The sequence below is a fragment of the Alligator sinensis genome, unplaced genomic scaffold, assembly GCF_000455745.1.
Source record: "Alligator sinensis unplaced genomic scaffold, ASM45574v1 scaffold917_1, whole genome shotgun sequence".
Taxonomy (NCBI): domain Eukaryota; kingdom Metazoa; phylum Chordata; order Crocodylia; family Alligatoridae; genus Alligator; species Alligator sinensis.
The window spans coordinates 2990073-3006654 of NW_005841988.1; the positions used below are offsets into that span (position 1 = coordinate 2990073).

Consider the following 16582-nt stretch of genomic DNA (forward strand, 5'->3'; position numbering starts at 1 on the left):
CGCCAAACATTTCACATCACAGTCGTTATCACCATTGTGCTGCAACCAACTGCACAGGAGGTGGGGGATTCTTAAACAATCCTCCCAACTAGTAACCTCTGCCTCTCCTGCAAAACTATAATTACAACTCTCTAAGTCAGGGTACCTGTCCAGGTGGCAGTCTGTGGACCATATGTAGACCATGAGAGGTTACATTGTGGCTTGCTTGTGCAAAACCCAGAGAGGTGAACACTGCAGCTGTTTTCACCTTTGCTTGCCAGAGAACTTGGGGTCTTTGATCACCACTGGTGACTCAAACCAGCAAGGGAAAAGGAGAGTGGGCAAGAAACTGCAGTGTTCACCTGCTTGGTTCTGGAACCATACCGATGCAATGGCTCTGGCAGCTTCACTGACAAGCTGCTGCCTTGCTGCCGAAGATGGCTTGTCTGGCCTGTGAGAAGCCCCATGGGCCAGAACCAACTCAGGGGGCCAGACATCCCTTACCTAAGGCTGCATACAGACTTGCATTTCTATTGGTAAGAATTTCTCAGAAGTTCTTATTGGTAGAAAATTAGACCAGGAGCTGGAATATACATATGTTCCCGCCCCCTGGCTGGAGAGCTACCCAGATGGGTCCCCCTGGCTGGAGAACTTAGAGGGCTACTTCCTGCGCCACCCCCACTCTTAGGGATGCCCTCTGCTTGGGACCCAGGGGGCATGCTGTCAATAGGCATCCAGATGGGATGCACACAGGGTGATTTTAAGGTAGAGGCTCAGAAAAGTAGTGCTGGGGAGATTTTTCCTGACCCTTTGTCCTGATTCCCCAGTCTTTAATAGTCATGCATGTCACCCAGCTGAGTGGCACATGTATCATTTAAAGCCTATGGGGCCACAAACTGGGGTGGGAAAAGCTTTCCCAATCACAGGTCCTAGTCCTCAGGGCTTAGCAATCCCTACCCTGCTGGGTGGTGGGGGTTGCATTTAAAGCCCAGGGACCAGGAACTGGGCTTGGGGACAGCTTCCCTGAGCCCAGTCCTTAGGAATCTCATGTGGCTACAAAGTTGTGTGAGCCCAGTTTTCGGGAATCTCATGCGGCTGCAAGGTTGTCTGAGCCCAGGCAGTCTTGATGACGTGGCACAGTTGACTCCTGCTCCTGTGCGTGCCTTTGGTTCCACTAGCAAAGAGAGAAGATCTGTGGCTGCAGGGTTCATTCATGACTGCAGGGTTGCCCAAGCCTGGGTTAGCTTTGTAGTCATAGGAGAATTGTCTCCCACTCCCCACATGCCTTTCAGTGGAATGGGAGTAGTGCATTTGGTGGAGGCTCTTTGCTGGGGCAGGGTCCCCATAGAGTTGCCTGACAGTTTGCTCTCCGAGGGAGAGCAGAAGACTCTGGGATACTGACTCTCTTTCTTTCTCTCTCTCTCTCTTGAAGTGCACAGGTGTTCAAGTTAGATAAGAAGGAAGATCTTCCTTCTAGACAAACAATTTAACTTTTTGCACAAGAGCTATTACAAGACTGTTCTCAATCTTCTGTGTGCTCTCCTTTTTGTGTCAGGAGAGGCTTTTCTCTTGGCACAAATGGAACATATGTATATAGCCTAAGTGAAGACCAACTCCTCTTTCTGCTCAAATGTCTAGAAAATTCACAGAGAAAGAACTTTGTTAATGCAGAGCCTACTATATCCCTGCCCTTCCAGATGCAATGCCCAGCAAGACTCAAATGCCTGAAAACAGGAAATGGTGTTTTAAGGGCTTTGCCAATGTAGCCTTAATTCTATGTCCTTCACACCCTGCCTCCCTGAAGCTGGCATCTACCAGTGAGAATTATTTCCATGGAATCTAGAAGCATTTGTTGTGGATGGAATTGCTGAGGGGAGTAGTTTGAGCATAGCTGTGATGGGATAAGGCAATCAGGGGGCCCCTGTCCATTGGGGTGGGATTTGAGCCCCACTTGTTGCCTCTTCACCCATTTGTGCACTCAAGAAGAGCCTGTGTTGAGGGATCTAGTTGAGCTCATTTCATCACTGGATTCTATAAATTGTCAGCACAGTGGTCTTCCTGCTATGGGAACTGTCAGCAGGGAGATTCTCCAGGAAGTTGAGGCTGGGTAAGCAAAAGCACATTACTGAAGGGTAAGTGTAAGGGCATTGTAAAAGGAGAGTGATATGGCTGTAGAATTTACCAAGTATTTAGTTGTTTTTGTGGAGTATGTTCAGTGCCTGACTACAGAGATGGAGCTAGCTCCTAGCCCAGGGGCAGGCAAAATGCGGCCTGTGGGCCAGATGTGGCCTGCCAGGCCATTCTATCCAGCCCACGGGGCCCCACAAAAATTTAGAAAATTAATCTTTATTTGCTCATGGCTGCCTGTCATATGGCCCTCGATGGCTTGCCAAACTCAGTAAGCAGCCCTCCTCCCAAAATAATTGTCTGCCCCTGTCCTAGTCAGTACAGTTTTACATCAGCCAAGAGATGTGCTTAAGGCTCAGCAGTACACTGTTTATTTAGCTTTGTTCCCTGAATAACATGCACCATCTACAAGGCAAAGTGATGCTATATGAAACAAACATTATGGCATGGTTCTGAACTCTGTATCTCTTGGTTTTCAAGAGGTTTTCTGAATATGGTGAGAAACAGCAGCAGCTCTGTTAATAAAGTTAAGGATGTTTTATGTTTGTTAATGAAAATATATAACACTTATTCTTGCTATGCCAGAAGAATAAAAGGGCAGTAGCTTTTGTATAAAAACTACTGTTTCAGTTCATCATGCATATTATGAAGAAAAAAGTTAATACTTTAGAAGCCCTTAGGTGATCATGCACTTCAGGGCTATGGATATATTCAAGGTGTATCATGAATGTATGTTGACTGAATGCTTTCCTAGGCCTGGGTTTTTTTATATATTTCTGAAAACTTTTTCCTAAAAAGTGACTCTGTAAATAATGAACAAATATGCATATTTTAAAAATAAATTCAGTTATTTGATATATCCAAGAAATAAAAATTTAGGGCCAGATTCTCTCTCTCTTGGTACCTTCATTTTTAAAAATTACTTTTAAAGTAAGATACTAGCAAATTTAGTCTTTGATAAGTGATTGCAGCTTATGTGCAGTGACTTTTGTGTGACATATACAAATCATTTGCCTATCATTCCATGGAAATTGGCTCAGCTAGTAAAGTTATTTAGCTTTCCCCTCCTCTTTTTCAAATAAAGGTAGAAAGAAAAAAATGTTATCAAGATCTAATTGACTAAATTTAGTAGGAGTTACAGGTAGCATACAAGTTGAAGTGATGTCAGGTATAAATGGTAAGTGCCCTAACATACTTTTGGCATTGAGTACAAAAGATCGTATTACGTAGAAACATGGAAGATTGTTTACTTAAAAATATGTCAGAGAGGAGCATTGTGGCACAAAAATATATAATGAGAGAATAAAAAATAAATCACTTGCCCTTCTACTCCTCATCATCTGCCATAATACATTCTCAGGTTATTTTCCTGCTACTTTCCACTATTTTTTTTACCCATTTGATAAGGGAATCCTGAATTAGTGCAAATGACTTTCATATTCCCAGTTTGTGAATTATGACAGAATTTAAATTGCCACAGATTTTGTCATAGCAAAGAAGAGAGAGAGAACTGATTACTTGAGGGCTGGAAGTCCACCTAAAATCTCAAGCAAGGAAATTTTACATCTGTGACCTCTAAAATGTCCTGTAGAATCTGTACCTTAATTTTATTATTGTACTTTGTTACTATAGAATAGGGATTATCTTTCCAGTGTATTAGTTTAACTGTAATCTGTGAGATTTGTATATTTCTCCCAGGTCTAAAGACAGTATGTACCATGCTCTTGGCTATGGCACAATATTAGTTATGCAAGCTGCTATGACCTTTGAACAACAGGATATCCAACTGGGAATTTCTACAATGAAGGAAGCTTTACAAACCTGCCAAAGGTAAGCCTAAGAAAATTACATGCGAGACATCTAAATGGAATATACTGACTACGGCTCCAGTATGGAGTGAGCATGGGAGCATACCCTTAAATTGGGTAGAGCATATTAGGCAATTATTCTTATTAATATTACTATACATTATTTGTATTATGGCAGAAGTCAAATACCCACTCATGCTCAGGTATTTGTGAACTCAGACACTGGTTAAATATCTGGGTAGCCATGTTGATATGGAAAGAGCCAATTTCTACATGCAGTTATAGTATTTGTGTGTGCAGTTTGAGCATATGTTCTTATACAGCCTGTGGCTTCTAACTTTTTAAAGAACTGGTACTCATTGTTTTCCATGTTATCATTGTAGCATTGTTCTTCTGTATGGTCACTTTCAAAAATGGGTCAAATATTTTGGAAAATAACTCATCAAAATCTTCTCTCAAACCTAGATCTAAGCTTTTTGACAGTATTGAAATGTAAATATTTGGCTTGCACTTCAGTTAAAAACAAAACAAAACAATGTATTATAATCTTTTAATTACACAATCTTACACTCTGCAGCATCTGCCTCACTTTAGTGCACAAAATAGGTAGTGCGAAGTTTCTGTCGCTGATTTTATTCGGTCCAATTTGATGGCTGAATCTCTGAATCTAATCAGGAGACCCTTTAATCTCTCTGAATCGAATCGGAACCCTCTGAATCAATTTGGAGAGGTTCAGAAAGATTCAACGATTTGGACGTAGACACAGCTTAAAATGTTTTTTCCACATACCTTAAGGTACCAGGTGGCTCGTGAATGCTGAGATGCTGGGGCAGATGGAGTGTCCCACAGGAACACAGTGGGGTCTCCAGCGCGCTCGGCAGCAGACCCAGAAGTGAACCAGAAGTCCTTCCGGGTCTGCCGGGGAGTGCACTGGGGTGCCCCCCAGGGCCCCCCTGGTTTAGTGACTAGTGCTTTCTGGGTCTGAGGTCCCAGGGTCTCCCCGCAGCTGATCGCCGAGCTGAGCCATTGTAGCGTTCACGAGCCGTGCCTGGTACCTTGAGGTATGTAGAAAAAACATTTAAAGCTGTGTCTATGGCCAAATCACTGATTCTCTTAATCAGCATTGAATCTTCAGATTTGGTCAGATCAAATTGGAACTGTGATCCGAATCAACGAATCGAATTACTATCCCCGATTTGGACCAAATCCGAATTGAATACAGCCCGTTTCTCACACCCCTAGTAGTGATCACATAATGACCATGTTTTAGCCAAAGAGCTTATGAGTAGCCAAGAAGTGGCCCAAGCTGTAGGCACCTCCCAGTACAGTGCTTTAACGCAAAGTCATAGGTTAGGCATTATACAATCCCCTCTTTACTCATTTTTCTAGTAGTCTAGTGACTGCACCTTGCATTTGATATTCATTGGTTAAAATGTATCAAGAACTGAGGGGAAGTGTCTGCTAGCACCTCAGGTCCCCTCCCATTTAAAGCAGCAACCATCTGGAGACCCACAATCTAGCTTGCTCCATATATCTCCTGCTCTTCGCAGCTTAGAACCTGTTTGCTCACTTCCTGGGTGAGTGGTTTCACCACTAAGCTACTTGCCTAAAGCCTGTGATGACAATGTCCTAAAAGACAGGGGGACTTTAGGCCCTGATCCTAATGAGGAAGTAACTGTATCCCAATGCTATTTATTTTTATTCATGAATATTAAATTGAAGGAACAATGAGCCAGCTTCAAGGGGAAGGCTGTGAAGAAGTCTTAGAAATTCCCAGCCCATGGACTAGCAGTTAGAAGCCTTTCCTAAGAAGCAGGAGAGACGTCTTCAAATGCTCTCTGGATGAAGGGGCCTAGAACCCAAGTCTTCTGCTTCCTGAGCAAGTAGCCTATAAGCACTACCTATTTGGAAAAAAAAAAATCCTCTTTCTCTCGTGTCCACTACTGCAAGCATTACGTTTCTGCTTGGCTATAATTTATGGCTCGCAATCACTCGGGATTTGTCCTTATGTACATGCCCAGTTGGAGTGAAGCTTATGGAGTATGTTCAATAGCTGTGTGGATGCTTATGTGTTCACCCAGCATGCAGAATAAGATTGCAAACTGTGCGTTAAGTGCCAAAAATAGCAGTTGGGTAAGTGTCGTTTGGGTGGGTAAAGTGAAATAGGATTCTTTCCTTAGGCTAGGGACAGATACTCAAAAAGCCTGAGCCAGAACTGATTCAATCTTTGCAGGTTATTCTAACCTGGCTAGGCTAAACCAGTTTGTAACCATACAGACATCCCCTCTGGACTGAGTAAATTCAGGCACATGCCTGCAGTGTCTCAGGCCAGAAGCCAGGGGGCACTAGAGCAGCCCTCCCTTCTCTTCTATGGTACTAAGCTGAGGGGGGCATGGCCAGGCCTCTGCCGGACCCTGATTAGAGAGGAATTTCCTCCTTTGATAACAGCGCACTTATTAGCTCTGTTATCAGCATTTATGACCCCATCAGAAAATGAAGCCTCTCATTAGCTCAAGCTCTTAAACAACTTTTTCCAAGGAAGGGAACATACCAAGGAGGGACATTACCAACTACCTGTTGAATAGCTCCAAAAAGTGCTAAGCGGACATGGTTCTGTTTGCCTTACACAGACACCTCTCAGCATTAGCTAGCATACCACATGCTGGCTATGGTCCGTGATGTCAGAGAGAAGAGGAAGGGATCCTTGCTTGAGCAGCGAGGGGAGGGTGTGTCAGGAGAAGCCAGACAGATCTTGCTGTGCCTGGAAGTCTCTGCCGGAGCTCCAGCAAGGGAGCAGAGAGGAGGGGCCAGCCCAGCTCTCAGGAGCAGAGAGCCCTACCTAGCTCAGAGAGCATGCTGGGATGCTGGGGGATTCTGATTTAACTTAAACCAGGAAGGGGTCTAGGACAGACATTACATCAACCAGTTTGACCCAAATCAGTTAAGTCTGATACTACCTTCAACCAGATTTACCTCAAACTGGTTTCAGCCATTTTCAAACAGGTTTATGTACACTGAATGCCTGTTCTCAGGTTTAAACCATTTTCTGATCACTTGAGCTGGTTTATGTGTAATGACTGTCCCTAGCCTTAGTGACCGGGCTTGAGCAGTCTGATTAAGTGACATCTCTAGAATCACAAGAGAACTCAGTGTTAAAGGCAGGGGTAGAATATGGTTCTCCAGGGGAGCGTTACACAACCTTAGCTATTAGACCATCCTTTCCCTTTGTACAATTCCCTGCATCAGTTGCAACAAGCTTTCTAATTCCTGCAAAAATGAGGAAGAGGGTTTTATAGAAACCACCTTCTCTCACATCCCTGATTCATTCTCAGACTATAGTTCATATTGTACAGTGACTACAGAAAGGTTGTGCAAAGGGGAAAAAATTGTGTGATCACGTACTTAAAAATTGTATCATAATCTATAACACAATAGGGGACTGGATTAAGGTTTATAGATTTCTGAATTAAGGTACATACCAAGAGTGGGGGTATATATTGGTAAACTACTCAGAGCTGTACCTTTTTTCTTTGGAATGGCTATACATTTGTCTAACTTTTGGAGGGAGGAGGAGTTAATTGTCATAATGCATTAGGTTAATATAAATGCCTATTTAAATTTGTTTATCCCTTGTGGGTTTCTTTTTTCCATTGTGGCTGATTTAGATTCAGAAAAAGAAGCACAGTGGTAGAGTCTTTGTCCAATCTGGTTTCTAAACAGTCAGTGGATCAGCTGAGTGAAGGTAAGAGAAATAAAAGGTATTTTCTGAAAATATGTAGGAAAAAGGATTTCTGAAAAAGTTATACCAGTATAGGAAGACTTCTCACATAACAGACAAGTTCACATACCTCTTTTAATTTAGGTAGTTTTTCCTCTCCCTCCAAATACTGGAGAGAGTTCAATGGCAGCTATTTTCAGAAGTTATTTTAAGAGGAGGAATTTGTGTGTGTTGATAAATGCACAGCGTTTACAAGGAATGTTATTTTAAAACAATGAGTCTGATTTTAAGAAATAGTCTGAGCATTGTGCAGTTTCAGTATTTGGAGAAGTTTTTTATAGTTTTTGACCATACAAATTTTAATTTAAAAAAATTGGGAATGGTGGCAAGTGGATTTGTTGTTTTGTAGTTATAGGAAATAGGACATACTTGCTCTAGAGTAATTCAGTACATTACCTCTCTGTTACAGGTGCATGCTCGAGGTCAGGTCTCAAGCCAACCCACTACCCTGTCCACAGGGCAGTCTGCCCAGTCTCTTCTTCCACAACTTTGCTATTACAATAAACTGGTGGTAAATGCGGGAGGCTGCCCATTCTATGCCTTGATGCCAGGGGTGCTAGCCATGGCACTGTGGCCCATACCTCCCAGATGGCATCCAAGCTGTTATCATACTCCTGGCTGCCAGCTGGACTGAACCTAGTCACCGCCGGCTCTGGGCTGCCCAGTGTGCAAGCTCTGGGTGGGCAGCAGCAGCAGCAAACTGCCTGGCACGGCAAGCCAGGGGGCCGCAGCTGCTGCCGCCATGCGCAGCCCCATGGGCAAGTCTGGAGCTGGCGTGGGGCCCAGGCTGGCAGCGGGGGCTGGGTTACAAGCTGGTGGTGAGGGCAGGGGGAAAAATGGCCCCTAACCCGCCCTGTGGTTGGTGCCCTGCACTGCAGCCACTCGCAGCCCAAGTGGGGCTGCCTGTGCCTGCTCAGGACAGCCCCACGCGGGCTGCGAGCGGCTGCAGCAGGGAATGAGGGCCACGGGGTGGGTGAGGGGCTGCTTTTCCCCAGACTTAGCTTTTTCCCAGGCTCCTTCTCTGCCCGGGGTCCTCCCCTGCCCTTCTCTCTCCCCCCCTTCACCCCCCACATACCTGAGGTTCTGGCACGGTGCAGCCATGTGGTCCCAGGCCAGAAGCCCCTGCTGGGCCTTCAGGTTGGTGGGGTGGGGCTGGGTGGACCCTGCTGTTGCAAGAGCCCACCGGGTTTCCCCCAGGTCCTACTGCCCCTGGTTCCTGTCTTTTTTGACAGGAACCAAGGACAGATCAATATTAATTTTCTAAATTTTTTAGGGGCCCTGCGGGCCAGATAGATTGGCTTCAAATTCCATATTTTGCCCACCCCTGCTTTAGAAAGAGGAAAGTTATTATTGATGTTTTTTAACTCATGCTCACTTTTTTCCCCCTCTAGGGCATTAGTGTAGTGATTTGATATGCCATCTTTTCATAATAGGATAACTGAGTTCAAATTATTGCTGACAGACATTACAAAAGCAAATGAGCATGGTCATTTCATACTAATTCTTAGCATGACCTGTTTCTGAAAACTGAAATACATGTGGCTCAAGGGACTTGCCTAAGTAAGTCCAGTACTAAAATAGTAGGGTCATTGTCTGCAGCAATTGCCTGTATTGCTAAGTGTACATACCTAAATTAGACACGGCTTCACCAGCTCAGAGTTTTCCTCCAGGGGTACTGTCTTCATAACTTGCTAGAACTTTTTATGGACCATTTAGCTTCACTCCTGGACATACAGAACTGTAGAAGTTAAGGGCTAAAGCCTATTTCCCTTTCACACACCTAAGTGGCACTTACGCAATGTAACACCAGTTTTTGGCACTTTGGAATTCTGTTTCCTTTGGCACTGTAGAATCACCCTGCATGTGTACCTGTTGGAAGTAGAGTAAGAAGGGGAGGAATCTCTTAGTTTTTATTCCAAATATGCAGTGGTTATAGTGTACTTGCTCAGGGAGCAGAAGACTTGGGTTTTAGGCACCCTTCATCCAGAGAGCATTTGAAATGCTTCCTATGAAAGTGTTCTGATCACTAGTCCATGGGCTGGGTATTCCTGACTTCTCTGCAGCCTTCCCCTTAAAACTGGCTCCTTGCTCCTTCCATTTAATATGCACTGAATAAAAATAAACAGCATTGGCATAGTTCCTTCCTTATTAGGATCAGGGCCTAAGTCCCCCTTTCTTTCAGGACATTGTCATCCCTCTGGTTGCTTTTCTCTTTCTGACACCATTTGTCTTCACTCCCTGCCCTCCTAACTACAGTACTCAGTTAGAGTGTAGTGTACTGAGCAGAGACAGAAGCAAAGTATAGGGACAGTGTAGCTACAGTGAATCTCAAACTGAGCATAAGTCTTCAAAACAGCAACTATGTGGCTACGTAAGTGCCATTTAGGCATGTGAAAGGGAAATGGACTCTAGCCCTAAGTCTGTAGTTTTCAAAGGCACCCCATATTTTCTCACAAGCCACATGCCCCAAATAAAGGCATGCACCTTGTTTTTGAGAAAGCAGAATGAAGATTTTTTTTCTGGGTTAATGACTATAAAGCAGCAACAGAGTCTTATCTTCAGCTGTGTTATCCTCCCTTTTCTGCTTAACCAAACCTGAGCTGTTGCTGAAGACTGGTCTCCAAGAGTGCCTCTATGATTTTGAAGAGTTAAAAACATTTTGCAAGGCTGTGAAATAAAGGAGAGAAACTGGGAGTAACTAAAAGACAGCAAAATTGCCAGAAGAAGTTAGCTTGATTAGTGGAACATCAAGACTGTTAAAAAGGATTAACACCTGAGGAGTGAAGAACAATGGCCCATTAAGTCAAATGCCTCTCTTGGGTGCCTAAATGCAAATACCAGTGCTGCTGTGAGAGGATTCAAAGTGGAGTTCTGTTCTGGGCAGAAAATGACTTGCCTACTTAAGACAGTAGGCTGGGGAGGGCTGATTTGTTGGGAAAAAGATACGTGGTATGCAGGTAAATAAGGTACAACAGTGTATCTAGACCTGGTAGAACCTCGGCTAAAACTGTGGCACCCAACCTTTTGGGCCCAGGGCCTGGATGAGTGAGTCAGTTTGTGGGCCTGGTGCTGCACCATGCACCACCTGCTGTCCCAATCCAGCTGCGTGCTGGTGTGATCTATCATGCAGGGCTGCAGTACCCGGCCTGAAGGCTCCCCAAGTGTCTGAAAATTTGACAGCAATTAATGCTACGACTGTTCCTCTGCTGCCAAATTTCTGGTCCTTTGGGAGCTCTGCAGGCCAGATGAAAGACTCTGTGGGCTGGGCACTGAGCACCTCTGGGTTAAATGTTTTAGCCAGCCACAGATAGAATTGGTATTTTTTTTCTTTCCATTATGCATATTTGTGTGTTCTGAGTGCCGTGTGAAGTCTAAGAGGGTGGCTGAATAAGGACAGACATCTTTTCAAGGAGAGCAGAGCTGTGGCACTGAGTTCAAAGTACTTCTGTCTTTCTATCAGCATCACTTCAGTCTTGTTTTGATTCAGCTTCAGTCAGCTGCTCTCATGTAGGCAGAATGGAAGCCAGGCCATGGAGGTGTTATTTGAACTGAAGTAGAGACAGTGCTGCATGTAACCGGAGTGCTGCTGATGTTTCTAATTAACTCCCTGAGTCTCATCGGTCAGATGGAAAAAAAGGATTGACCCTTGCAGATCCAGCATGTTGAGAGCCTTGATGATTAGAAGAAAAATGGGCTATAATGGCTTTTTCAGTTTAGAGACATAGGTAGTTGTGTTAGTCTGAAGTCAAGTAGAAGGCAGGGTAGATTTGGACCTTATAGATGTATATAGATATATAGAGAAAGATGTATATAAATATATATAGATGTCTATATGACAAGTTTACATGAGCAGGCCCTGAGCCATTTTAGAACATTCCTGTTCACTGGTACCAGCTCTTAGTGGCAGGAGTGTTTGATGAGCTAGTGGTGTAGGTTGAGAATGAACATATTTACTTTATCTTTACTCATTAATAGATTGTCTACCAAAGTGACAAGTGTTGCCTCAGTAATGTGCCCTGAATTGAAGCCTGATTGAGGCTTTTGGCTGCAGAAAAGTGACATGGAAGACTATTTTTAGATAACTTCTTAACTAGTGTCCTTGACTGGATTTTTTTTGTTTGTTTCATATATGGCTTGACAGTTATCAAAACAAGAATGATAAAAATCTAGTTAGATTTTGCTGGCAACATATTGTTATCCCATTGATTGCCAAGTACCGTATTTGAATGTGAACCAATAAACATTATGTTAGCAATTAATAATTTGAGACTTCTTTTGTTTGATCTTTTTTGTAGAGGAAATGCATGCTGAAATCTGTTATGCTGAATGTTTATTGCAGAAAGCAGCACTTACATTTGTACAGGTAATATCAGCTGTTCATTTCAAATCTGTGTGAATATGCAATTTAGCGTAAAATATTAGTAATCAAATTAGGACATTATTTCCCCCAAAACTGTAATGTTTGAAAACAGAATTTTTTTTTACAATGTTTATTTTGTAGAAGCTGACTGAAAATGCCATTTATGCTATGCTATATTGTGATACTCACATTTTCTATCTAAACATACTTAAAAAAATTAAACTTTTAATCTTTGTCCAAGGGTCTGTTATGCTATACAGTTTCATAACAATGATTCATTTAGCTCTGCATACCACTTCTTATACTGGCCAGTACTACTTAAGTGAGAGAAATATAGAACACAGGTGTCAAGCAGTACATTGCTGTATATGGGTGAATTTGGCTGTATACGGGTAGAATTTGGTAGAAAATGCAGGATTTCATTTCATGCTGACTTCTTTGGCAGCCATCCTTCTTGTTCTTCCATTGAAAGTCACTGTCCATATAGACTTTAAATGATGCCCTCAACCCTATAGTAATGCATTACTTGTTCAAGAGGAGTTGTTTTTATTCACTTTCGAGTTATGGTGAGGCACCGGGGTGTTGTGCTCAGTTGTGTTTACCAAATGAGAGTTTTGAAAGTAAGCTTGCCTAAAGCAGGCCTGGAAGTGGTATATTACTGTTTGAGCATGGGTCAGTAGTTTCTAATGCCACAATTTTCATGATGAAACGTAACACAATTAACACATAATAAGTTAGAGGTTGTAAATACCTTCTCTTTATTATTTTGTTATGTATCTATGGGAAGGAGGGATTCTTACCCACAGTAATTTGGGCCCATGCCTTCCCCTAAATCCCAACTGCTATTTCAGAAGTAGTTCATCATCCAGTAGTGAGTTTTAATTAACTTGGTTAAATAATTTAGTTTGAGCCATTGAAAAACTCCCAGCTTAGTTTTTCACTGAAAATTATACTAGTCGAAATGGCCACACCCTCCACATAGAGGGATTAATGTTAAAATGTCACTTTTTTCCTATCACAGCTTTCTTTAATAGCTTCCAGTGGGACTACTCATACACAAAGTAAAGCATACTCAACTCTGTGGGATTAAGACTTGAAAAAAATATATTAGATCTATATAAAAAGCTATATTAACATTACTAATGTTGCAAATTCTAGCACTCCAAGTTATCCCGGAACCAAAATCACTCTAGACCTTATTTCAGCCCCCTGACATGCATGTATTCTGATAGTCTTTAATTATATGATCATGTACAATTGTTTTCATAGGTTCTGTGACTTTTAATGCACAGAATAGACAGTACTCACTTAACAAGCAGCTTTTCATTATTTAGTTTCATTGTTGCTGAATAAACCCCATTCACTTATTTACCACCTATTATTCAAACCCTTTTTAAACAGAATTATTAATTTTCTGATAGGTGTGTCTGTGTTGCTGATCACATCAGTATTGATTGCTTTAAAACACTAGTGCATTTACTTCTTTAAAACACCTCTGTGGGAAGAACGGGTATTGCAGGCGAACTCAGGCACAGAAAAAAATAAGTTCTAAAGTACCCACTGTACATTTCACAGATATTTGTAGACAGGAGTGGGGTGGTGAAACTCTGGGTTCTTGTGTTCAGTTTCAGGCTCTGGAAGAATGAGTGCTTCAGTAGACATGGTCCCCTTTTTTTGCTCAGTCTCCCCTAGGTATGATCTCTTCAGACCTGTCCCAACTTTTTCAGGCTTTTTTTTGTACCCACCACTGACTCCTTCCCATAGTTCTATTTTCTTTACCTAGTCTAGGGAAGAGATTGAGATCAGCTTTTGATCCCAGTTTCTTGCCTAGAAATCTTTGTCCCACTCCTATGGTCTCTCTCCTTCCACTCACTCCCAGTCTTTGTCCAGCCAATACCAATTCTCTTCTCCTTTCCTTGCCATTCCCCACAAGCTTCCAGAACTTGTTCATCATGCCCAAGCTTCCCATCCTGACTGATTAAGAGTTCCTTTTCCCGATTACCCAGCCCTCTCCAAAATCCTCATTTAGTTTCAGTTCTCTTATCGCCCATTATTCCCCATCTCCCATATTTGACTCCCAAACCTATTTTCCTTGCCCAGATAATCCAGATCTCTGCCATTCTTAGGCTCCCTGTCTCATTGTGCTTGCCCCACAATGCCATGTTTTCAATGGCTTATCATGGAGATGCAAAACAGTACATCTGTGACCTGCTGCCAAGTTTCAAGTCCCTGCTCCAAAGCATGAGAACACTAAAACAAAGGTTACCAGAATTTTTTAACATTGAAAAACAAAATACTTTACAATTATTTTGTTCTCCGGAGCGGCTGAATAATTTCATCCGAAATACTGCATCCCCCCACTCCCCCCTCAAATCAGCCTAACAAATGGACACTTCCTGGAAATATTGAGCCAAAATGCTTAGTTTGAAAATTTATAAGCAACTGGAAAATGGCCTTGTACTTTGAAGTGTCAGGGAATCTTGATAACAGGCTTGGTGGCAAATGCCTGTAATTAAATAAAGAGATCAAATCAAACATACACCCTGCAACACACAATTGGTTTTTACTGGAAGAAGACTCTGAAGTATCAGTTAAATGAATTCAAATGTTAAGTCTGTGTAACATAAATTCTTCCATGATAGAATGAAAAATAAATACCTGGTATACTTACATTATGTGAATATATAATGTGCACAGAACATTGTTAGATGATATTTTCATATATACAATTGGCAGGTATGTGCTGTTAGCTCCCTTACTGCAATCCAAGATAAACTGGAGTTGCTATTGAGCAGCACTTTAAATTCAACTGAATAGAAGATGTTTGGGGGTTTTCTTTCAAGACACCTCTACATTTTCCAAGGCACAATTTGGAAACTTTCTCTAAAAATGCTCTTCTACCACCATCTGATGGAGATTTTTGTTATTTCTCTCTTAAATGCTGATGTCTTTCTTCTCTTTGTTCTATTTTTTTGGCTATTTTTTAATAATCTGTATTTAAAGTGTCATTCAAAACATGCAGAGAACTGTTTCTCTGTCATTTTATCATATACTGCAGTGGGGGGCCGAACTTTTTTGGCAGGGGTGTCGCAATTTAACCATTTACTTCCCCAAGTCCCACTAAGATCCCTGTCCCATACCTGATTTGCTTCTCAGCTTTATGCTCCCTGACCAAGCTGCTGCTCTGCTCTCTGTTTCCTGCCCTGAGCTTCCTGCCTGATCTAATGCTCTGTTTTCTGCTCCCTGCACTATCTACCAGTGCACACATAGGGCATTTATAGACATGGTCCAGGAGGCTGGGGAGGCGGGGCACTTTAATTAGCAAGCTCTGCTAATTAAAAGTGCCCAAGCGTCACGTGTATCAATATCCCCACGTTGAAAAATGACAGTGGGATGTTTTGAACTAAAGCTCATCAAACAAGTTTTAGTTTAAAGCACCCTGCTGCCATTTTTCAGCATGGGACGCTGATACACGTGACGCTGGAGGCTGCTAGAGCACGTTAATTCCCATGCTCCAGCAGACTCTATTTACAGCACATTGGAGCAGCCTCACTGCATGTCTATAGGAGCCCATAGGCTTCCTGTGCCCTCTGCATTCTGCCATGTGATGCACAGCGTGAAGCTGCTCATGCCCTTGTGGCACCCATGCCACAAGTTGGCCACCCTGATACTGTATTCTGATTTCTGTATAATATTACCTGAGAGTAAAGTTTATAACTATAAAAGTGATTTTATGTATCATAAATAAGTAACATTTAATAAAGATTAATGGTAAGAAAATGTGTAGCTAAAAGAATTTTTCTTATAAGCATTTTATATGCAACTGCAAAGGAAACAAATCTGCACATTTCTGCACAATAAAACGCGTTTCTTACAGGATGAAAATATGATCAACTTTATCAAGGGTGGCCTCAAAATTAGGACAAGTTACCAAATATACAAGTAAGTTCTTATAAAACACGTAGTCAGGTTCAGACCTGCAATATAGAGGAATAATTCCATTAACTCTTTGAAGAAATATATTGGCAATTGTATTACTTAATTTTTATCACCTCTATCATGTTTTCTTTTCTTTTTTTCCCCTAAAATAAGAGAATGTCTTCAAGTGCTACAGATGACTCAGGGCAACAAAAGCAAAAATGAAACTTACCACCAGTTTGAAGGAGGAGTAAAGCTTGGGATAGGAGCGTTTAATCTGGTACGATATTAGTTTTCATACAGTAAGAGAACCATTAAGATAGGGCCCTGATGGATGTTGGGGGGAGGGAAAACATGTTTTACCAGAAGCAGCAGTGCACTACTTTGACTTGGCTCTGTAGCATCTGTATAGATCAGGCACTTCAGCAGGGTTTTTTGGCACTTTTATCCCAAGTTGAGACAATCGGCTGTTAGTTAAAAGTACCAAAAAAGCCCCACTAAAGGGCCTGATGTATATGGACATTGGGTGAGCCTGGTGCAACTAACACACTGCCTTTTCTGGGCACGTGCTGGGCTTGGTGTGGGAGTGCTTGAGGTTTAAGTAAAGCACCG

The 16582-nt window shown here is 42.3% G+C and overlaps 1 protein-coding gene across 2 annotated transcripts in view; it reads left to right on the forward strand.

Annotated features, from left to right (window-relative positions):
* The window catches only part of TTC39B (tetratricopeptide repeat domain 39B), a 112727-nt gene that overhangs the window by 63037 nt on the left and 33108 nt on the right, over positions 1 to 16582 (forward strand). For both annotated transcript variants that reach the window (XM_014518838.2, XM_006021340.3), the window contains exons 4-8: positions 3805 to 3936; positions 7580 to 7656; positions 11988 to 12055; positions 15930 to 15994; positions 16145 to 16250. In XM_014518838.2, coding sequence (XP_014374324.1) covers positions 3805 to 3936; positions 7580 to 7656; positions 11988 to 12055; positions 15930 to 15994; positions 16145 to 16250 — 448 coding nt within the window. The remainder of the gene's footprint in view (positions 1 to 3804; positions 3937 to 7579; positions 7657 to 11987; positions 12056 to 15929; positions 15995 to 16144; positions 16251 to 16582) is intronic.